This window comes from Oxyura jamaicensis, chromosome 14 (assembly GCF_011077185.1).
Source record: "Oxyura jamaicensis isolate SHBP4307 breed ruddy duck chromosome 14, BPBGC_Ojam_1.0, whole genome shotgun sequence".
In the NCBI taxonomy this organism is placed as follows: Eukaryota; Metazoa; Chordata; class Aves; order Anseriformes; family Anatidae; genus Oxyura; species Oxyura jamaicensis.
In genome coordinates this window covers 10,324,906-10,348,152 of record NC_048906.1, presented here as the reverse complement: position 1 = coordinate 10,348,152, position 23,247 = coordinate 10,324,906, and the positions used below count along the sequence as shown (strand labels likewise).

The window sequence follows — 23,247 nt, the reverse complement described above, 5'->3', positions numbered from 1 at the left end:
CAAGCAGATGAGATCCTGGCAGGATAATTGCATTTTGCTACCAGGCAATATTGCAGCTATTATTCTGTTGAAATGCAGTCTCAGCAGTGACTGAGGCCAGGAGATGTGTGTGCTCCTGTCATGTACCTGTCACATCCCCTTTCATATACCATTTAGTTGTCTGATTAAAAAAAAAAAAAAAAAAAAAACACCTGTAGTGGAGCCTAAAAAGGTTTGCTTGTTGAAGAGGTGAGTGAATTTGTGCTTTTGTGGGTTTTGGTTTTAACATCTGCACACTGACAAGCTTGCTACTAATTCAGCAGTGCAGGGTCAGGGCTTTTGCTGTTAGAGCCACGCCATACAGTGTTGTACCTCCTGCTCTGTTTAACAGGGCGCCTCTGTTATGAGTACTCTTAGCATGATGCTTTTTAGATGCATCTCTTAGAACAGAAAGAAACAACCTTACAAATCACTGTTAGTAGAAACCAGAACAGTTTGCTCTGCATAGGCAGGCTTGTACAGAACCTTGCACATAACAGCATACACAAGCTGTCTCTGCCTTAATGGATCCTGTCAAGTTGCTCACTATCACTCTTAGTATTATCATTCCCCAAGCAGTAATGGTAAAATACATTACAGCATTGAAGGACACTTTTCATCCCTAAAGTTTAGACTATGTCTTCTTTAGAATGTCACATCCTTTAGTATTTCATTTTCAAAAGCATGGAAGTAAATCAGGTATACAGATCCCATCTTCAAAGTGATTTAAGGCCCCTGAAATGTAGCCAGGCAGTTAGGTGGATTTTCCAAAGCAGTGTTAATCTTTGATGGTTGCAAACACAAATGCTTTAGGGAGGCAGGCTCCCAAGTTCACAAAATGGATTTGGAAAAGGTTGCAATATGTGTGTGTGCAGGCACGTACTGGTGTACATGGAGAGGGATTTTATTTTTTTTCTGAGACTACTACGTAGTTACGGAAGTTGAGAGCCTAAGAGAGGTGTGTGGTGGGATGCTGAAGAAGACTGTAGGAGTTCTCCAGAGAACATCAGTTTTGAACTGCACGGTTCTCCTGACTTGAGCAGTGGGAAGTAACTACTGCAATCACTTTCTAGGACACATCGTCAGCTACCCCAGCCATGTGGGCCAGCTCGGCGAGAGCTCTGAAAGGGCCAGGCGGACAGCTTTGGAGGGAGCTGTTTTATTTTGGGTGCACAGTGGATGTGTTTGAAGCCTTCTTATTTTTTTCCTGAGTTGCATTTAATTTTGTAACCACCAACAACAACCGTAGTACATTCCTGTGAAATACATGTGGCATATGGTAAAGGCAGTACTAAGGCAACAGCAGTCCAGTCTGTGTATTTCAATTGCACGATTGTTTTCATTCACAGTGTGTGAGGGAGTCAACAGGAAGTCTCTGCGCTCAGCAGTCAGTGCTATCCCCTGCAGAGCGCCTAGCAAAAATCCCTACTGAAGTATAACAGTGCCTTGAAAACTTGAGATTCTTAATAGAAGAGTAGTCATCCTTCAGCTTTCTCCTCACCCTTGTAAGGAACTGTTAAGGACAAAGCGAAACCTAGTTTCTCTTCACCTGAGGTGGAGAAAAAGAGCACAATTATGGTATTTTATGATTTTATTGCTTAACGAAATAGTAACAGGTAAAGTGCTCTTTCCCTTGGGGACCAATTACTTTGGGGAATTATATGCATTCACATTGGCAAAGGTCTCTCAAATAATAACTGCTGCGATCAAAATGTTAGTGTGAGCCCAAATACTGGAGAGTGAAAACGAGGCCAACAACTGCATGCTGTAAAGATAAGAACGTGCTGCTGCTCAGGCAGCATTAGTGACTTCACTGACACACCTGCTGCTTGGTAAGACTCATTTCCTTGACAAAATAATCCTGCCAATGACCACTCAAAAGCCTGGTGATTATTCCCATTTTTCAGTGCTGGTTAGTAGCTGAACCTCAGGCCGAGCAGCTGCACTGCCTGACATATTCTCTTGACTGGAAATCATCACTGCTGATAGCTTGTTGTGCTTCCAGCCTTATTTATTTCTAGGGATGCATACAACACTTGGTGGGCAAGTTCAGACGATGAACTCTGCCAGTGAAACATCAACCCCTATTAACAGGCAGTGATGCCTCAAATTAAATGCGGGAGAAGCTGCTAAGCGAAGCAAGCTCGTGTTGACTTAACAGACAAGGTGCGGCTCTGTGTATAATAGCAGAAAGCTGAAGTCCTGAATAGACAAATATATATATATATATATATACAAATTCCTCTACCTTTAGTAAGAAAAAAAATGTAACATTTTAACAGTTTTGTGATGTAAAATTGTCCTCAAGTTACCTGCAGAGAAATGTAGATGACAAAGACCCTCGTCATGCACCAGTGAAGGTCCAGATCTGCCATAACATTGCCTCATGCACCTGGGTACAAGTAGTGGCTCTCTCTTTTCACTTAAGTGAAGGAGAGCAGCAGTGACAGATGAGGATTCTAGAGCTGTCTCAGCCTCAAGTAAGCTGGCATTCATTGCTTCTGCTTCCCAGAAAGGGAGCCTAAACTCTGAGGGTGGAAAATGAAGTGAAAATGAAGGGAGAGTGTTGCTCTTGAAGTTACTTTTACTCTTGAAGTTACTGTTACCTTGCCAGAAGAGTGGGGTCCTAGAATGGAGAGGGAGCCCTGGACTGTTCAGACATCTTTTATTTGGCAGATTATGATGTAGAAAAAAGCCTGAAAACTAGCGACTGATTTCCTTCCAGTGTCAAGAAGAGTAGTTTGTTGGCACTGGTGACAAGTGCATCTATCACATGTTTTGCTAACCCAGTAGAGCCAGCAGAGCTGAGTGAGGTGTGTCAAATTGTTCATGGTGCATGTTCTGCAGAAGCATTTACTGTGTCCAGTCAGCTGCATTGGTCTGCCTGTAGCTTTTGCAGATATGCGGAATACAAACAGAATCCTAATTTGGCCCCAACTTTCATTAGTGCAGCTGGATGGGGAGGAAAGTCCTGGTTTAATGCTAACGTTCCAGATCAGGTTGGCGGGTAAGAGGACACAGCTTACTTGCAGACTGAGCAAATTCAAGTCTGGGAATTTCTAAAGCACAAAGTGTGAATTCCAAGAATTGTTTTTTACAGCCGCTTTTCAAGTTAGAGCTGTATGTTGGTGTTTACATTGAAAGTTTTCCCCTGAGGTTTTAGCTGTAATAGCATTTGCTGGCTCTTTTCTTTTTTTCCCATCTGTAGGCTGAGATTAATGTGCTATTATGTCACATTTTTCAAATGAATTGATTTAGTGTTTTAGCATAAAACATTGAAGTTTATCTTCCCTCATTAGTCACACTCATCTGCCATTACCCTCCTAAACATGGTCCTAGACAATGTATAGCAGGAGAGCCAGCTGGGCTGATTGTGCAGTTTGCTAGAGCAGCGTGCGAGTGCTGCAAGAGGCGCGCTTGGAGAGTAATAATCCAAGGTCCAATGGTAAACTGATATTGCCCAGCCTCTTTCTTCATCTCTTCTTTGTGAGATGTGAGTTATCTGCTCCTTGACATTAAGCCTGTGAACTGAAAACACTGCTTATTTATTGGGCAAACACTAGCAATAAGCTTGAGTTTGAGTCCTAAGCCACCTGGTAAGACTTGCATGCTCTTCTGTGGGCTACCCATAGTGGGAACTGCAGAGTATGACGTGAAGGATCATCTCGTGCATCTCGCCTCTTCACGTGGGTGGCAGCTGGACGGAGTGGTCAGAACCCAATGGGAATGTAATGCAAGTGTAAGTCACCCCTTGTAAATTGGAACAGTGTTATGACTGGTCCTCCGGGTGACTTGTAGAATAGTGCTGTTATATGCTGTATTTTCTGCAAAACTAGTAGTGAATCCATAAATTTATCTATGATCAGTAAACCTCAGACATTATTCTTCCAAATCACTCTTGCTTATAGAGGATTACTTACCAGGAATTTTCTGAGTAGTTCCTGATATTTAATATAGCCAACAGTGTTAATAATAGTTTTACTCCTTTGGGACTTCATTATTGAACTAATAAAGGATTTATTTATTTTTACTTAGGATTTAAATGTGTTCTGGAAGCTATTTCTTACTGACCACGTAATAGTATTTTAGAAACAATCCATAGAACAAGTTGTTGTATAACTTTACATGAACAGGGCTTTCATCCATCCTTTGCGGCTGAAAGTAGCTTTCATACCCAAGCTAGCATGGCATCGGCACTACCAAAAATATGCATTGTATTAATATCGATATAACTTACAAAAGTTATCTGAAGTCATATATAAACAATAGACTTCGTCATATGGCTTTCCCACCAAAAATTGTTATATAGTCAGTGTAACAATTAATAGGTATAGGCTGCCCAAAGAACTTAAACGCGAATAAGATCAGCTTTAAATTTGCAACAGTAAGAACATGTCCTGGAAAACAGGTGAGAAATTGGCAGAGAAAATGAGATTTAATTATTAAATTAAATCAAATGGCCACAAATGAAGATGGAGAAGATAAAAGGATGTGACACAAGTCTGTGGAGGGGAGCTAGGAGCAAGCTTTCAGAGGGCAGATCCAGAGAAGAGATGCTTATTGTCTTGTCCAGGAAGAGACTATTAATGGTTTAGTGGGGAGCGCACTTGAAAGAATATGGTGCATAGAAGAGAAACTCAGTGCAGCTGGGTGAGTATGACAAACAGAGAAAAGAAGTAGACAGTTATATCTGAGAAAGAGCATGTTTGAAAACTCCAGAGGTCGTGAGGAGGGAAGCTGAAAGGCAAATGAAAACAATCAGCGTAGCAGAAGTTAAGGTATGCATCCCACAACTTGCAGATGGGATGAGGTTGAGGTATGTGGTGATTTTGTGCCTTCCTAACTCTGGGTTATTTGCGGGTCTGGAAAGATGTTGATGGATGTGAGATAACTCATGGGACCTGTGTAAGGACTAGCATATGCTTTATGTCTTTTCTGATATTTTGATGTTAGGTTGTAAAGGCAGGAACTGGGATTTTTGGAGTTTGTTTGACACTGATAAGTGTCATGGCTTCTCAGGAATGATAAATTAATTTTTTAAAGAATTTGCAGTAAACCATGCACTGAGCTGATTCTGAAGCTAGCTAGGTATCCTGATTCCTTGTTTCTTCTGAAATTCACCCAATATCACTGCAGCAAAGCAAAGAGAAGAAGCTACTAAAACACTCCCCTCTTCAGAGGGTTCTGTTCACGGTCAGGTTTATGAGCCATTAGTAGTAATGAGAACCTATAAAGGACATTTCTGTGGTGAACAGATGTTGTGTACAGGTTTTTCTGTAGTGAAAGTATAAAAAATCTGAAGCAATGTACACCAGTGTTTCATCTGTGCTTGCTGGGTAGCTCCAGTCCCAGGAAGCAGTTGAAGCTTACTGCAAAACTCCCGTGCGGTCATGAGGAACAGCATCTGGACCTACGCATTCTTACCTTCTTTTTCTGTCCTCAAAACTGTAATTTAACTGATCAAGTGACACAAACTGTGTCACATGGAACTTTGCAAGGCACGCACACCTGGTATGTATTGTTACGTTGCGTGTAGCATACATTGCACATACGTAATATGTATGACGTGTCTGCTTTCCAAATTACCTCCTGTTCACATGACTACCAGCAGAATCAAGCCATCATACGTGCTGAGATGAACACTGCTGGCTTCAGTGAAAGGTTCCAGAAGCTCAGTTAATTCTCAAAAATTGACTCAATGATAAAAGCTTAGGAACGAGCCAGCAAGTTGGATTCACATAGAATCAGTTTTTATTGCCAGGTAAGAAATTCATATTAATATAGTGAATACATATGTTTACAAATAAACATTCTTAAAAAACAAACAAACATTTTTTATTGTAGGAAGTATTATTGGTATCATAAACTCTGTAGTTAACAAGTATTAACACAGCTTTACTTACAGAACATACAGTTACTAAAATATTTCCACATAAAATATGCTCAAGTTACACGAAACCTGTGTGAATTAGAGTGCAGCTGTAATGTGTATCTAAAGCATATGGATCAACAGCAACATTCCATAAAAGGTCAAATTAAGTCAGCCAGTTGTGAAGGCAATAAAAATTAAAGGAATAAAAGTAAGATAATGGAGAGTCTGGGTTGTGTGCAAAGTATTTGTCCCATGGGCTTTGTCCACTTCTGATAGTCTTAAAACATATGATCATACAATTTAGCAGCACACTTATGGAGGGGTGCCGGTGCTCTCAGGATGCAAATCAATCTCGAGATAGCTTAAAAAAATGGTCTTTCCACTTAATCATATTTCAAATTCTTAGCCCTTGCATCCTTCAGACTAAGAAGAAACACTGCCAGTCAGTTGAGTACAGTAAGAAATGCCACTTCCAATTCTTGTTACAACATAACAGCTCTCACTCCTCCCTGCATACTCTTCCAAAACTAATCTCAAGAAGAATTGACAGCTGGTGAGAATTCAGCTGTAGTAAGATAGCTAGTTAGGATTCAGCCAAATGACTTGTTCTGGGGGAAGGGCAGGAATTTAAGTGAAAGACTGAGTGCGTTGCCTGCCGTCGGGCTGGTGCAGCACTGCCTGCCCATCCCAGCTCTGTTTACCTCTCTGTGGATGTGCAGAGGCGTTACAGGCCCAAGACCACGAGGCTGCTACCAGGGCCCAATTCAAGAGCGGTTTTACTCATACAAACAAGGCATCCAGCTCATCAGAGCCGCAGCCAAAACCACGAGTCCAGTTGTTTGTTTAGTTTAAACCCAGACCTCTTTGACGTCTGAGGCTAGTCCAGTAGACTCTTCCATCAAATAGTCTGCCAAGAGGGAACGCCACCATAGAAAGCCAAACAATAGAGACAATATACCATATAACATTTAATTGAACTACAAAGAAGAACTACTATGGCTAAAAGCAAATACAAAATGAGAGACTAGAGGGAAAAAGTTTAAGTTGGGAAAATGGAGGGGCTAACTCAATAGTCTTGACTGTGCAACCACTGCATGGAGATGTAGTCCAGTTCCCCTTCAGGACAAACAGAGGAGGCTGAGCAGGACAGAACCCTTGTCATCCTTAGCAAAACATGAGGAAATAGAGTAAAGGAACAGAGGGGCCACTTTGAGAAACAAGACTGTCATTGAACAATAGTAATACAGTAAAGGCACCACCCACGCTTATTTTCAGTCTGAAGCAGTTGAAGATAGGCAAAACATTTAGGTGAAGTAAGAGTCCTGACAGTCTGCAAAGTGAGAATTGTCACCATCTGCCTGAAAACAGGAGGACTGAGAGGAATTTTTTGATGCCCTTATTCCTCCAGCAGCTTTCTGCATCACATGATATCTCTCTTCTTATTTTGGAGGTTCCCAAAAATTTCAAATCAAACAAAGTAAACAAATAAAATCTTCTGATGTTTGTTATCATCCCTCAGAACTCTCTACCAGCCAGAAAGGTCCCACATGCTCTTAATCGTAACAGTCTTCTTGAATTCCAGATGAAAGGAGTCTTTGTCCTTTATTGTATATATATTTTTTGCGCTTTCTATAGGATGGTATACAGTAATAGATGTTAGGGGTTGTACCAAGATACTTGGTCTTGGCTTTTCACAGGTCTAGTGATTGTTAATAGGTTTTATACAAAATTCCTCACTGAAATAATATATTACAGTGTATTGTTCTCTCTTTCTTCCTCTGTCTCAAGGCAGGAGCATAGAGTAAATGTTTCGGCAGACATAAAGTTTCTCTAGATTGTGCTACTTCTCATCATGGATTTTAGTTTCAAGTAAAAAAATTTAGTCACAAGGGTTTGTGTTCCATTGTGAAATACAAATGGAGTTTATAATTCAACCTTCAGTGTGTATTGCTGAATGGTATTAACCCACTCTTCGGTCTGCAGTTGGCTGGGTACCAAGCGTGTCCAGGTGGAAGTTCCTTCCTTCCTTCCTCCTTTCCTTCCTTCCTTCTTTCCACTCCTATGTTTTTGTTTTTTCTTTTTTTATATTTAAATTTATTTTTTGCCTTTCAGTTAAGTGTTTGTGTTGTGTGTGTATTTTTGTGTGTGATTTTTAAAGGATTTCTTTAAAATTAAAAAAAAAAAAAAATGAAAGAAAAACTCAAACAGTTACTTCTGTCTTGCTGTTGGTTATGAAGTATGGCTGTGGGCCCAAATAATGCTGGCTCCGGGTTGTCAGTGGGTCGCTTAACGTCGGGTCGCCCATACCGTGCTTTCCCTTGTTTGCGTACGCTTGCCGTCTAAGAGACTGGTCGTTGGGATCCCAGGTCTTGTAATGGGAATTGTAGCCTAATGGGTGTGTGTGGATCTTTGCCATTTTGGACTTCTGCCCGTTCTGTTTGGTTAGGCCACTGTCGATTGTGTATGCTCTGTCGTCATCTATGCGCACTGGGTGGAGCGGCAGGCTCCCCTTGGCAGCCAGCTCTGCAAGGTGGCGGCGTTTGGTATAGAAGTCATCGTTGACTTTGTCAGCTGTTTGGATTAAAAAGGGGGAGGGAACAAAAAGTTAGTTGAACACAGGAAACTCTTGGGCAGTTTGTAATAGGTCACACACAAGTCATCTGTGGAGCAGATACAATTACAGGGATGTCAGCAGAAGAAATCCATGCCACCCCCTCCCCCTGATTTTCTCTCTGTAGTATGTCTGTGGATGGCATTATGCTAGGCATTATGTGGATGTATATGCAGACAAAAACCTGCTGTCCTTTAGCAAAAGACTGTCCCTGGCCAAATCACTCGGGTTATGCATATTACTATGGGGACATGTCCTGTGGATCTTACTACACTTGCACTGCTACTGCATGAAAGGCACTTTTAGAAGGTCTTCTGTAATTCATTTTGGATAACCAAGGGATAAAGGCGATTCTACCATTCTGCTGATCACACTGCTGCTCCTCTCACATAGCATAGAAAGTTTAGGAACTTTTCAGAATTGTACAGGCTTTCTCTGAAATGCAGAGACATCTTGGGATGCCCTGTTGCACCGGAGAACATCCTTTACGTGCAAGGGGTGGTTGGATGTTTAGCTGAGCCAGTTGTAAGGTCCAGCTGTGTGAGGAGAACCACCTTATGCTGAGTAATGCCTCAGGGCAAAATAAAGAATGGGATCACTTCTGAATGCTTGGAAGTTCACTTATGCTTTATGGGCCTGCAAATACTTGCGCTGCTGAAGGTTAGGTATTTACACTGTGATTTTACAGACAATGAAAATCTTAAATTCCCAGTCCTGACATCATTTTCCAGGGCCAGTGCCACTATGATATACAGCAACAGCTCAGCCAACAAATACAGCATTGCAGTTCTCAAATAAGGATTTTGCCCTCTGCGATTTCCTGTACAAGTGTATGCTTTTGCTCAACTTCAATTGTTGTTGTGGCTGGCATTTATTTCGTCTTGCTTAAAAGTATGAACCATACTCAGGAAGCTGAAGGCATTCCGCAGCAGCCCAGGAATTCATTTAAATTTTGAGATTGAGCATCAGGGGCTTAGGGGAAGTGTAACTGAATTTCATTTTTAAGAGCTTACTTATACGTAAAGAGGGTTTATTTACCCCCTTCAAAAATCTAGATGTGGATTTCAGATAGGGCCGAGTATATAGATTAACTAACACAGTGGTACATCGGTCATCTGTGGTGTGCCTTGAGTATGTGACAGTGTCAGCTGGGATTTGACTTTTGCTGTGCCCCAGCTAGATCCATTTTCCTTGAAGCTACAAAAGATAAGGCTTCTCTGCTGAAGTTTAGTATATATCTATGTATAGCTCAGCACCACTTGCCTTCAGGACAAGTAGGATTTTAATTCCCTGCACTGTTTTGTTTATTGTCCCTCTTTTTCTCTCTTCCCAGTATTGCTAGGAGGCTTTTGTGGCACTCTAAATTGTCTCCTCTCTAGTTCTGGACTGGATCCTTATGCAAGGTAGTGAAATTTCCATGAGCACCACATTAATCTTCAAGATCAGGCTTCAGTTCTGCATCTCCCTTGTTTTGGCACCTCAAGGGGAAGGAATATTACCAACAGCAGTTGCAGTTTATCATCTGATGACATTTTTTGTGTAATGACTGTATGACTGGGCTTTGATCTTAAATCTTTAATTTTGTCATTAAAGAGGTGTTTCCTCTTAGATGAACTGAAATTGCTTGTCTGCACTGTATAATAAGGCTTTGCATGCTTTACCCATCTCCATCTGTCTCTTTTTTAATTGGTGAGCGAATGCTTTTCTATAGGATACAGGTGTCTTCAGTTTTAAACAAATTACAGAAGATAGGTAATGGCCTACTCTAATTTCAGTACAGGATGGGCAATTGCAAAAAACCTTTGCTAATTCTGACTGTGAATTGTTTGGTTTCATTTCTTAAAATTCCTTGAATGCCACACACACGCACACATAAAAGTTTTATATACAAACTGAATAAAATCAGGAAGGAAATGCAATCTATATTGCTAATTTCTCATGAATGTTTCTGCTACCAAAAATTCATTTCGAAAAATAGTTGCAAAAAATATATTGTGAATATACACAAGTATTTATTTGTATAAATAATACTTCAAAGACACTGCAAGTCAGCAGGTTAGGGATGCAAGCCTCTATATCCTTGTCAACATATGAAAAGTCACACTAGTTTATGTAATTTAAATTCAGCCGAGTTAATTATGTCCAACTCTTAATATAGATACATTTGTGTCCCTGTTTCATGTTTAAATTGGTTTAATTTGCATAGAAAAATTAAAAATTAATCTCATGTAATAAAAGTGGAGAGTAAAATTTTACATTTGTACTTTTAATTTGATCTTAGTTAAGTTGCAGCAATTTGTCTGGCATAACCAAGGTCTTTGATGATCAATTGCAAAGTAAATAACAATATCTGTTTAGAGAAAGAACACTTATGGTGCAGTTAGATAGTGATCTAAAACATTGCAGATATTTGCATCACGATTTTTTGTGCCATTTTTATCTATTGCAAGTGCAAAAGTCCCCAACAAGCTCAAGCTACTTCCTTAGTTTCTGTAAAAACCGAGCAAGGAAGAGAACAGCCTCACAAGGGCTGTGCCTGCCAGCCAGCTGTGAGCTCACTTTTGCTCTTGTTTATGCCATGTTCTGTGTAAGATTTTCAATTCTTTTTTTCTTAGGGAAGGCCGTACAGAAAGTGAAATGGTTAGTTCTGTGTATGTGGTTGCACAAATTTGTTCTAACTAGTTTAGTCTGTAGGTGCTTTCTAGGGCTGTTGTCTGGAAACTGAGATGGAGGGGAACAAACCAGGCTTTGGTCTGTAAATCCTCACAGGGAAAGTAAAGCAGAAAGCTGGCAAACATAGGATGTATGGCTGACAGCATGCATTTATGGCAGTGATAGTATGGCAGAGCTGCTCTTTGTGCCTGTCCTGGTCAAATAATGCTTTCCAGGTTTCTGCCTGAGAATTTCTTATGTATGGCTGGGAGTTAAATGCTAGTAGTGAGAGCCAGCCCTTCTATCTTGTGTTTCAACCTCTTTAAAATTGGCTTCTTTCAGCATGCTTTTCACAGCTACAGGTAGGCACATGTAGCAAGATTGAGTGTGCTGGGGGGAAATACCAGTGTAGAAAACAACATTCTGTCAAATAGGTGGCACAAAAGGAGCACTGCTAACACCAAATCGTTAATTGTTCAAAAGGGCTTTGGCAAGTCTTGAAGGAGTCCTCATTTTTGCATAATGACTAGATTATAGGTTTGACAATACCACTGTGCTATGCCCCAGTGTAAGTAGACTGATGCTAACATAATATACAAACATTCTTATAATTTTTAATTTTCAAAGCAGGGAAAATTCAGAAGTGTAACATTGAGCATAGTTTTGTAACAAATATTTTATCAAGAAAAACACTTATAGTATCCTGACACCAACTACTTTAAAAATCAACTGTGAATCTCAGGAAGTTCCTTTTTTTTTTTTTTTTTCCCTCTATTTTTTTTTTTCTACTAACCAGCTCCTATAAATATTTTTTTGGATTTTAAACATGCAAAGAGATGTTTGGAGTTACAGAATGGATTTGTTATGTGACCTTGAGTACATGACTCAACATTCCTCTGCCTTGGTTTCACCAGCTGTAAAATGAGTTGTTAACACATTGGAGGAGGTAGTTCAATGCTATGAAGATTAATTGCTATTTGCAGAGTATACTGAGTTTCCAGACGAAAGGTGCTATAGGAATGCGTCTTGCATTGAGTGCTGTATGTAAATCAGTAAAATAGGATTTAAAGATATCACTGTCATATTTGCAAAAGCAGTAATGAATTAGAATTGCAAAACTGCCAAATGAACAATGGTTAAATAAGGGCTTTAATTCTGAATGTTATCCTTTGTGTTCCCTCTTTCCAGTTGTAGCAGCTAATTTTACAAATGATCTCAATTTCAATATTTTTGTAAGGTTTTTACTTCCTTAAGGTAATGCACCCACAAATTTAGTTACTGTTGTAGCTGTTCATCCAAAAAAAAAAAGTTGAAATATGAAGATTTTCCAACCCAAAATGTGATTGGGAGGGGAGTGAACTTGGACTTCTGTTTCTGCTGTGCCTGAAATGAATAATAAAATATAGAAACAGTATAAAGATCAAAAGGAAGACTCCTTCCTCCCAGCTGAGTGCCCTAACTGTTAAGCTAAAGAGATGCTTTCTCTTTGTCTTTCTAGACTAATAAATCTTGAATTTTCTTCTGCTTCATGGCACAAGTTCATCAGGAAGTGAATTTGGGTGGGGACCATCCTAGCAGAAGCTGGGCTGATCCTTGCTGGATAGGAAATGGAGACTGAAATCTCTCAGCTGCAATAGTTGTACAGCCAGGAGTCCATCATCTACATGGCGGATCCCACCGCACCTCACTGATCTGAAGGCAGAGGTCTTAAAGGAAGTGATGGCAGCTGTGTGTTTTATCATCTTATCATCATTTTGACAGTGCCAGTAGCAGAGTTCATTGTATCTGGTTGGGACCCTTCAGATGCAGACCTCTGCCTAGCATTCCATTTTGGTTTTGAAAGCAGACAGCTACCGAGCTGCTTGGGATGGGGAAGTCTTGGAAAGACCTGGAAAAAATTACACACGTGCATTAGCAGTGTGTGATGCTTTCTCTTTCTTATAAAATACTGCACTTGCAAGCATTTCTCTGTGGATAGTAGAGCTAAATAAGGAGATCATAGGTAATTCTGAGGCAGTTTCTCGCTTTTTTTTTTTTTTTCTTTTTTTTTTTTAACTCTTTTCCTCATTGACAATACTGTCCTCTTTGTTGGTCCTTAAAAATGGCTCTAAATCCTTGGACTTTTTATGTCAAGGTGTAGAATCCTGAAAGGCAATCAAGTCCAATGGCTTTTCTGAAAGTAGGCACCTCGGAGTGGGGAGATAGCTCTGGAGTAAGAGAGGAGAATCTGCCAAGGAATGAGCCCTGGGAGAAGCTCTAAAGAAAAAAAAAAAAAAAAAAAAAAAAAAAAAAGCTAAAAAGCTTCAGTGACCTCAGTGAAAGCTTGGAGTCAGCCAGAAAATACAAATGTAGGGAACTCTATTCTCTCAGTACAGGTTTCACAGAATTGTTTGTTATCTGACCATATTTTAAGAACTACTTTGTGAAATACAGAGCTTTACTCCTGCCACAAAGACACTGTATTTCAAATCTAGGGCTAGAGGTAAAGCAAGCAAGAAGATGAGAAGAGCTAAAGGACAGGACAGCAATGAAATGACTACAGTTTCATAGCAGTTAACAGCTAAAATACATTACCTGCCTATTTGTAGATGGTTTCTGTGGAACAGTACAGTTCTCTGTATGTAATATTTAACAGCTCATAACAAGGCTTTGCTTCTACAGCCATGACTTTGCTTAGTCTTCAGTGTAGTGACCCGGAGCTATTGGAACCTTACATTTCTCTCTCTAAGCAGTGAAACTGAAAGCTGAAGGAGAGACGAAAGGGTAGTGAATCCTGAAAGACAACATGAGAATTTTGCCCAGGGAAATACTAGCGTGCTGCCTTTGGTGGTGCTGTTGTTGATCCTGTCTGAATGTGTGATTGCTTCTTCGTTTGCTTTTCTAAGCTGGCATCTCAAACAATATGTTCAAAGGCTTCCAAGCTATGAGCCAACTCTATGTGAGAGTTTTAGCAGAAGTTCATGTCAAAATCAAAGCAGTATCATTTCTGCGCTAGCATCGGTGTGTTTCTTGGGTGAGGGAAGAGACGAACATGAATCGAGTTCAAATGAGCTATCCCTGGATATGAGTTTGATCCAGTATATTCACTAAAAAGCGTGTTCCGTCGAGTGAAACAACTAATGGCCTGCCCTTTTGAATGAGGGGGTTCAGCTGACATAACACAGCGTCGAGGAATTTGCTTTGCCAGACCTGAAGTCTGTTGAAAAACAGAATGGAGTTTGATGTTGCAGGTAGACATAATCATGTTCGTACCGTGCCAGCGGTGGGTAGGATCATCTGATAGATCTGTGTGTTTTAGCGTGGCCAAGAGGAAGGAGCGGGGCTACATAATGCTTGGTCCCAAGCTGCTCTCTCATGGGCAATGAGTGGCTGTGTTCAAGGTGGAGCAGTTGGAAACCTCGCTGAATTCTAAGAAGGGGCAAAGGTCTTTAAATTTAAATGATTTAAAATCATTTTTGCATCTCTCCCTCTACATTCTTGTTTGGAGCTCTGAGAACACAGAATTCAGCCTGTAGACAGCAATGCATTGATTTCTGTCCTAAATATTTGCCTTTTTCCCCCAAAAAATCTAATATCAGTTTGGCCTTATTTAAGAAGTCCTGAAAAGGAAGATAGTTTTGTTTTTTTTTTTTTTTTTCTGTGGATTCTGTCTCATGATTTTTAGTCCCTACCACTAGTAGGGGTAAGGAAAAATACATAATGCTTGGAGCCACCATTAAATTAATTCTAATTTTGGTAGAGTATACTTTTTGTGGCTCTGTATTATTCCTCTCTTAGCCCTCTTTGCCACTCTATCTATTTACTTGTTACTCACAGAGATCTGGAGAGAGGCCAAGCATGAAAAGGCATCTTATATCAACCTTTTCTTCTGCAGATATTGTTTGAAAGGAGCTTGTCCACCTACAGACACAGGGCTGCATTTTGTTTTCCCAGTGAAATAAAACTCTACTTTCCTGATATGAGACATGATGAAACATAAATATGTAGGCCCAAACATTTCTTCTCTTCTATCAATTACTTTTATGACAGTTTCTGAAAGGCTGAAGAGGCCAGAATATTTCTGGGTTTTGAAATGCATTAGGAATGGTTTAGAATAGGAATGTAATTAGACTTGGTAAGTAGAGCCTCCAGTCTCAGCAACGTTCTCTTTATCCACTACAGGCAGGGAAGGCTGCTGCTTGGCTGGGGATGCTGAGACAGAATTCGATTAACTCTTCAGGCACCTGGCATCCTGCGTGGTACCTCGTGCTCAGGGTTCCCACTCCCTGGAACGTAAGAATAGCCACACCTGCATGAGCACAAGCCCCTCTCTTCTGACAACGTGCCAAAAAGCACAGCACTGCGCAGTCTGGTGTGTTGTTTTTTTCTTCTTTTTTCTTTTTTTTTTTTTTTTTTTCTTTTTACAAATATCTATTTGCTGTGTAAGATTAAGCAGATTTCTCCCTGGACACGTAAAACAGCTTTGCCAGCTGGACTTTGTATATTTGACTGCATCAATTTACATAGTATTAAATTGCAGTACTTATAATTCAATTTTGCAAAGTGCTGCAATGATATCATGCTTTGTTTTTGATCAAAGTATTCCAGGCACTTGCACACACATTGTACCTAATGCAGAAACCTACGAAATGCAGAATACTTGGGTCTAACCAGTGAAAGAAAAACAGAGCATTTCTCATTAACCAGAATCAATAGATCCTGTCAACCTGGAAACAAATGGTGGCTACATCATGTTAAATTTATGCTAAAATTGTAAATGTTTTCAGGAGACCAGAAATCTGTTGCATGCAGATAGACAAAGATCACACTACACATATCCTCGAGCGATTTAGCATTTGAAATTCAAGCATCAAGATGTTAAGTTGCTGGTTCAGTATCATTCATGCAGTGAATGATAAACTTGAGAAGGAAGTAAGATTGCCAGTTCTATGCTTGAACCAATGGATGAAATTGTAAAAGAAGTCTAAGAGAACTATGTATTTAAATCTCTGAGCTTTCTTTGAAAATGCAAGCCAGTGGCTGTCCTGTAACTGTAAATCTGTTTTTTTCATTATTTTTTTCCTAGAGGCCACTAAGCTCATGTCCTTTCATGGCATCTACAATGACAAATAAATATGAAAAGTTCTACTGTGAAATATTTATTTCATTTTATCTCAGACATATTTGTCAGTCTGAGTTTTACTGAAAACCTTATATATGGTAAGAAAACTTGCCTTTCGAAATAGTAACTATGTAAGGAGTCATGCTGTCACGCTTAACTTCTGAATAAAGCATGACTGCAGCATAACCTGATTAGAGGAGAGGAGGGTTTGGGTTGCTTTCTAAAAATGCTGTCCAAAGCCAAAGATGTTAACACTTAGGAGATTTGTTTAAAAGGCTTCTGCCACTTCTTCCTTCAATCATCTTGCTTGCTTTTTTACTGGGTAAGTTTTAATGCTTCACAAGCAAATCAGTTAGGATAAATGTGATGGTGTCAAACGTTTGCAGCAATGCCTTTATACAGCAACAATAATACGAAATTGTTCATAACCCTTTTGGTTGGTGAGGATCTGCAGTTTGTTTAAGGGCAGGGCTTCCTAACTAATCCAGGAGCACTGCTTTGTTGTCTGTTTGCAGAAAAACTGTGCAGTCATGCAGTAACAGGCTGTGCTATTGCAGTCAGAGTCACTCAGGCAGTTCACACCCAGCCTTGCTCCTGGGAGCAGACCACAAAGCACTTGGGCATTCCTGGAGACTGTAGGCTGAGTATTACGGGGGTCACGTCAGAAAAAAATGCAGTGCTCTGCGCTGTGATACAGTGTCTAAGAATGCATGCTTGTTTTTCCTTAAGGTGTCAATTTATCATTATTTAGCGTATTATTATGTAGCTGCTATATTCCTGACCACATTTATTTGTAATAGCTGTTCTTAGCATGCACCTGTTTTTTCCCTACATCGCTGTTGGCATTCTTCTGTGTACTAAATTTCATTTTTGTTTCTTTTAGTGTACTGTTGGTTATAACTCTTTAACGTGCCTGAATCAGCTACAGATATTCCTAGTTATAATGTTGTAGGAAGCGGCATGAAAAGCCAGAAGAGCCAGTTCAGGTCTCTGAACACGCAGTTAGTATGTGGGTTTGGTGCTGAAATAAATCTGGATTTTTGTCCTTCAGATGACATCATACCAGATTTCCACCACTATTTGTGAATACAGGATGGGGCCTGCAGGCTTTCAGAATTGTACTAGTTAAATGAAAAAAAAAAAAAGTCCCAGTGATGTAATAACTTTTTCAGGATTTATTTTATCTTGCTCCGTTTTTTAACTGCTATAATTTTAAAGAGTTTTCAACTATCACTCAGTACTGAAGTCAATTAAAAAAAATAACTGTAGCATAAGTTGTTTCTAATAGAAAATGTTATCTTTTTTTATTCTTTCTGCCAGAAGGAATTCTTTTCAAGAGTGGGTTATTAAGCAACAGCAGAAAACTAGGGTGTAATTCCATATCATACATTCAGTTCTGTTTTTCCTCCTCCCTTTTTTCTCTCCCTCCTGTTAGACTGTTTATTCTGAAAGTCTTGTGCATAATTGTCTGTGGTTTCCAAAACCTTTTGTCAAAGCAGAGATGTGTGTCAAACTGAAAAGAAATAGGATTCACTGGCAATTTCCAAAATGGCACTTTCATGAGATCAGTTTCATAAACTTCTCACACAGATCGGGCAAACCCAAAGGCAAAGTGCAACTAAAGCCTGGTCTGAGCAGAACCCTTGAGTCACTTTCAAATAAAGCAAAAACATTTGTGACTGACAGCCAGGCAAGAAAGAAGCGGTAATGAAGCACTCTTCACTGAATATTTAATAGTGTGCATACATACAAGGCTCCTGCCGTAGCAGAGTGTTCAGCTCCCACCTGGACCTTCTTTGCCAGGAACTGCAATCATAATTTCACTTGTGTAAATGAGACCCAGCAGCGCTGAGCTGCAGATCTGCCTTCCCCCCTGTGGGAGGTCCCTAGCAAAGGAAGGTGAACTTTCCCCAGGAGCACCTTACATCGTCAAAATCGCTCTGCAAGCTTTCCCACTACAAAAATTGCCAATTGCATTTAATATTGTCATTAGTATGTGATATTTATTGACGCTGTAGTAGCATAGCTAATGTATCAGAGACGTTATTTTTGTTTTCAGCTTCTCTTTTCCTCCTCATCCTTCTTCAAATAAGGTGGCAAGGGAAGGACTTGTGAAAAAATGAACTGTGCACATTACAAATCATGTTATTGCTCTTCCTCCTCTTATGCCTCCAGCCCTTTGTTATTATAGTGTGAACGTGTAGGAGTACAGCAATGATCTCTGTGGCTTTTATCTGTGTGATTTCTTTCTTAAACACATTTACTGCCTTTAGAACATCCTATGCAGAATGAAAATAGCAGGCAGATAACTGCTGCTATTTATATTATATTTTTAATAAGGGTTTCATTCCTATCAGCTATCTTACTAGTTTTCATTGGTATTCATGGGTAATGCTGAAGAACTTCCCACTACTGCTGTTGACACATATCCCTGTACAAAGCAGAAGACTGTTCAGGCTTCTCTGTTTTGAGTTCTTGAATTTGGTTGCAACAAAAAAAAAATAAGTTATTGTGTACTTAAACTTAGTTTGCAACTGAGTAATCCTCATAACTACTTAAAATACCAAGCCAAGCCTGTATGAATGTTCACATCACAGACGTGAAGGTAGCAATCAAAACTTTATGAAGATTATATCCTGATTTATATTTGAATATTGTCAGCATGAAAGACTATTCAGTAAATAAGAGTGGTCCTCGAAAGCCTTGAGGTAGACAAACTTTTAATTTAATTCAAGAAAAATCTCGTTGAGATTTATTTTCCCAGAATTCATCCAAAGTTAACTCTTTAAAATCGTTTAGATATAATTTATATTTGCTGAGCTTAGAACACTGTCTGCATACTGCAACTACTTAAAAATAATGATGAACTTGGGACAGATGTTCACAATCTGTTATTTATTTATTTTTTTAATATCTATGGGTGGATTTGGATCAGCTGTAAAATTAGAAGTTTTGATCATGTGGCACCTCTGAGAACCAATCACTTGATATCCCATTTTGAGCAACTGTTCCAAATTCTTATTGCAAAAGTATTGTCGTAAATGACCTGAGTTTTGCACAGCTAATGGTATAGGACAAAAGAGTGGAGTATGTTGAGAACAGCCAGTGCAATCAGTGTGTAGACTCCACAACTGGAAATGCAAAAGTCACACTTCAGATTAAATCTGGGCTTGAGCTGGGATCCCACAATATTGCTGTTTATCTGCAAGTGTTCCCAATTGTTTTTGTGTTCTTTATGATCAACCTCTATTCTTAAATAATCAGTGTAAGTAAGTTTGCATTGCAGAATGACAATAATGTTTATATGTAAATATGTGTTTATACTGCAAAGTAAAACAGTTACTGGGAAGAATGTTTTAGGAAAGTTGCACTTGAAATTGCCTAACATTGATACTTTGTCCTTGCTTGAGCTGAGCTCTGCTGTTTATTGGTTCTCTTTTATTTAGTGGTGTAGCCTAAGCGTAAGGTTTCACTTCACTCATGCCCTCATATCACTTAATGTGTAAAAAATATTGTGCATAATTTATTAACATTTAATGAAAATAAGCCATGGTTTAGGTTTTACTAGTTTGCTTCCTGTGGCCATTGCTCATCTCAATAAATGGAAACAAAGATGGTTCTCGTTAGGTTGTTGCCTCTGAAGACGGCAGTCTTCAAAGAAAACAATCAGGGAAATATCAAACAGGAATGTTTTGATCAAGAATCCCCAAGTATGTTTTAATGTTTGGTTGTTTTGTTGTTTTCTGTTTGTTTTTTAACCTATCACACTGTGTGCATGGGTATTTGAAGCCAATTTGGTAAAATGATAAGAGAAAATAATTGGAAGATTTAGTGGAAGCAAGAAAAGTTCGTGAAAGCCTGCATGCAGTGGGCAGGATGTGAAGTCTGGGGGGGAATCTCAGCAGAAGCCCCAGGTGGAACAAGTGACCCTGGCACTTCATCTAGCTGGGAGATGGGAAGGCTGAGGGAACAGCGGTAGTGAGGCTTACTACTGGGGGCTGCTTTCCTCTCCTCCTGGCCCTGGAGGAGAAGCAAGGATTAAAGCAGGAAAGACTTCCTTAACAAATGAACACCAAAAACCTTCACGTTTTCTCACTGCATTGGTTAAGTAAATAATAATAGTAAATAAATATCAAGCTTTTATGTCATATTTTCTTGAGACAGATCCATAGCTCCAGTGCGGAGTCAGGCAGATTGCCTAGCGTAGAATTGTGTGATGCTGAACATCCTCTGGATACACGAAATCATTAACTGAATCCCTCTCTACATATGACAAATGCTGCATTAATCCATACTTCCCTGTCTGATTTTGTGGTGTTAAATCCAGAGAGCTGCTCCCGTATCTCAGATTTTTTAAACCATTTTTGTGCATTAGTAGTAGCTGAAGATGTCTACTCTTTCAAATGAAAATGCGATTGCTATTTAAGCCTTCCAAAGAAACACTAGTATTTACCTCTCAGTTTAACAGTGTCTGGTATTGGTAAGTAAAGTAACACAAGGGTATTGTGTCCAAGAAACTACTTTTTCTAAGTCACCTGTATCAGCTCCTGTCAATGTGCAAGCCTTTTTCCTTCTTGTGTGTTTTCATATTTCCAATTACAGTTTTTCTTTCCAGCCCTCCCTGACTTTGTACAGAGGTCCCTGAAGCAGAGCATAGGGCTATGGGGAACAGCACAGAATCTCTTCCTCTGGTGAGATAGGTATGAGCTTGTTGGGGGCAGCAGGGAAGTCACTTCTAGTCTCAAAAGACATCTTACAATCATTGTGTTAGAAATTGAAGGTCAAAAGCTTAAGAGAAGGCATCACCAAATTTCACATTGGTCAGGATAGTTCAAAGATAACACTGTACAGTTATCCTGACGGTGATCTCCTTTGGATCCTTGTGTGTGTGTAGATGTCAAGAAGAAACAAACTGGTAAGTTCTCGCCTTTTCACCTTTTTAAGGGAGATGTTTTGTGCGTTGGCACATTTGTAGCCACTATTTTATTTACATGGTAACAGTAACCTAAACAGAAGATGCTTGTTCTTTGCATGCTATACTTGCAGAAACTCACCTCAGATTTTCCAGCTGCAAGCAGAGCCGGAGCACTGTCTGATGTTTTCCTTTCCAATCACAGAACTGTGAAGCTTCAAAAAATGCTGGGAGCTGTAGGCTTTGAGATGTGACAGTGAGTCTGCTCTTAATTATATTCTCCTTCTAGTTTCACTATATCCAATCAATTACATCCAATTTCATCCTATACTACCACTCCCAGTATCACTGAAGGCCTTCTCAGTCTCAGTTTCAGGAAGGAATTCTGTCCATTGTGCTTTCTGCAGCAAAAATATGAGCTGGTTTGGTTATTTCTTGTAAAGTCATGCCCAGGCAGTTTCTCAAAGGTTTGTGTGTGCATGTGTGGGTAAGAGAGGGGAAGGAGAAAGTTTATGAAAGAAATATAAAGTCATGTTAAATTACATAAATGCTCATTTTCTCATTTTTTATGTGCACCTCTCCAGCAGCCAAATGGTCTTTTCTCCCAGTCATGTGGGTCTTAAAAGAGTTGGATTTGGGGTATTTTTTTTTAACTTTTGCAGGAAGTTACAAGAAAGAAAGTTGGTCACTCTGCACTCCCTGAAACTCAGGAAAGAAAATTAACTGTTTCTGAGCCTGGCTTGCAGATTAATGTGAGTGAGTGAATAATAACTAATACCACAGGATAATGAGGCCAATTTGAGCTCTGGGAAGCTTTTATTATGCTACAGGATGGATTCCAACTCTTACAGCATAGCAGAACAGAATTCGAATTCGGACTGTTCATGCTTCCTGAATGAATGTACAAATGAGATCTATCAAAAAATGTGATGAGCTACCTTTGTATGTCCTGGGACTTGAATTTCACAAGGTGTTCAGATACAAGATCTCCATCCACTTGTAGCAGCATTAGGCATGTCAGGATTGCTTAAGTGAGCAATAACCATTTAAGCATAGAGTAAAAACGTGGTTGATGAACTGGAAATAACAATAATTTATGCAGAAAAACCACTTTCGGCACTTTTAACATAAATAATCAAATACTGCGAAAGCACCAAAGGAAACCAAGATGATGTCATCTCAGGTGACCAAAAACTGAAATATCCAAACACTGAGTGTTTTATTGCCACACGGCATTCAGTGACCACTTCTGGTAGAACAAGTAAGAGCTTGTATCTGAGCTATCCCTCACATACAGTCTCTGACATTCCTTTATGGGAGATATTTAGCCCTGTTAAAAAAAATTAAAAAATCTCTGGCTGAAAAATGGACAAATAACAGATTTACAGAGTGCAACAATCAATCAGTTGGGTAAGCTAGAGATACAAGGAGGTAGATCACCACTCCATTCTTTCAGGCAATGCATGTTGCTCTGTCTCATTTCCAAAGGTCCCTCCACCTTCTGCTGATTATTCCCTGCTGGTGTATGTGTCCAGGTAGAAGGGGAGTACAGTTCTGCTGCAGAGAGGAGAACAGCAAATACATCTCAACTCACCATTACCTTGTTGTGCTTGAAGCACTCATATGAGAGTATAAAATGGGTACAGAATTTCCTCATGTTACTTGGAGATGTAAATGCCACCAGAGGAAAAGGTGAATTTTGGTCAGCGGCTGCTGGTCAGTACTTCAGGAGTTCTGGAGGCTTCCACAACTAAAGAAATTCCTAACAGGAAATGAGGAAAATATCCTCTTCTCTTAAGAGTGCAGGGGTTTGGCTGCACAGTTTGAACTGGGTCACATAAAAATATTTTAGTTTTTGAGTAAAATACATCCACACGGGCTTTTTCAACTCTCTTCTCCCCCATTGTGCTGAATCAGCCCCTCTGCACTGCAGGCGGTGCGTTGCATACATGAATGAACAGCCCCACTTCAAGTTGTACTCTGCTAAGCTATAACATTTGGGGTCTAGGATGTAGATTTAAATAGTTTCCTAGGGATCAGCTTGGCCTCACTGGCAAGGTGTTGGTAATTCTCCACCAGTA

General features: G+C 39.7%; 1 protein-coding gene and 1 long non-coding RNA gene across 4 annotated transcripts in view; one reads left to right on the top strand and one right to left on the bottom strand.

Annotated features, from left to right (window-relative positions):
* Positions 1-23,247, top strand: part of LOC118174319 — a 304,126-nt gene that overhangs the window by 113,747 nt on the left and 167,132 nt on the right. The gene's annotated exons all lie outside the window — the stretch shown is intronic.
* Positions 5,747-23,247, bottom strand: part of SHISA9 (shisa family member 9) — a 182,995-nt gene continuing 165,494 nt past the window's right edge. For both annotated transcript variants that reach the window (XM_035339590.1, XM_035339589.1), the window contains one exon: positions 5,747-8,461. In XM_035339590.1, the coding sequence (XP_035195481.1) occupies positions 8,091-8,461 (371 nt within the window). In that variant the 3' untranslated portion in view covers positions 5,747-8,090. The remainder of the gene's footprint in view (positions 8,462-23,247) is intronic.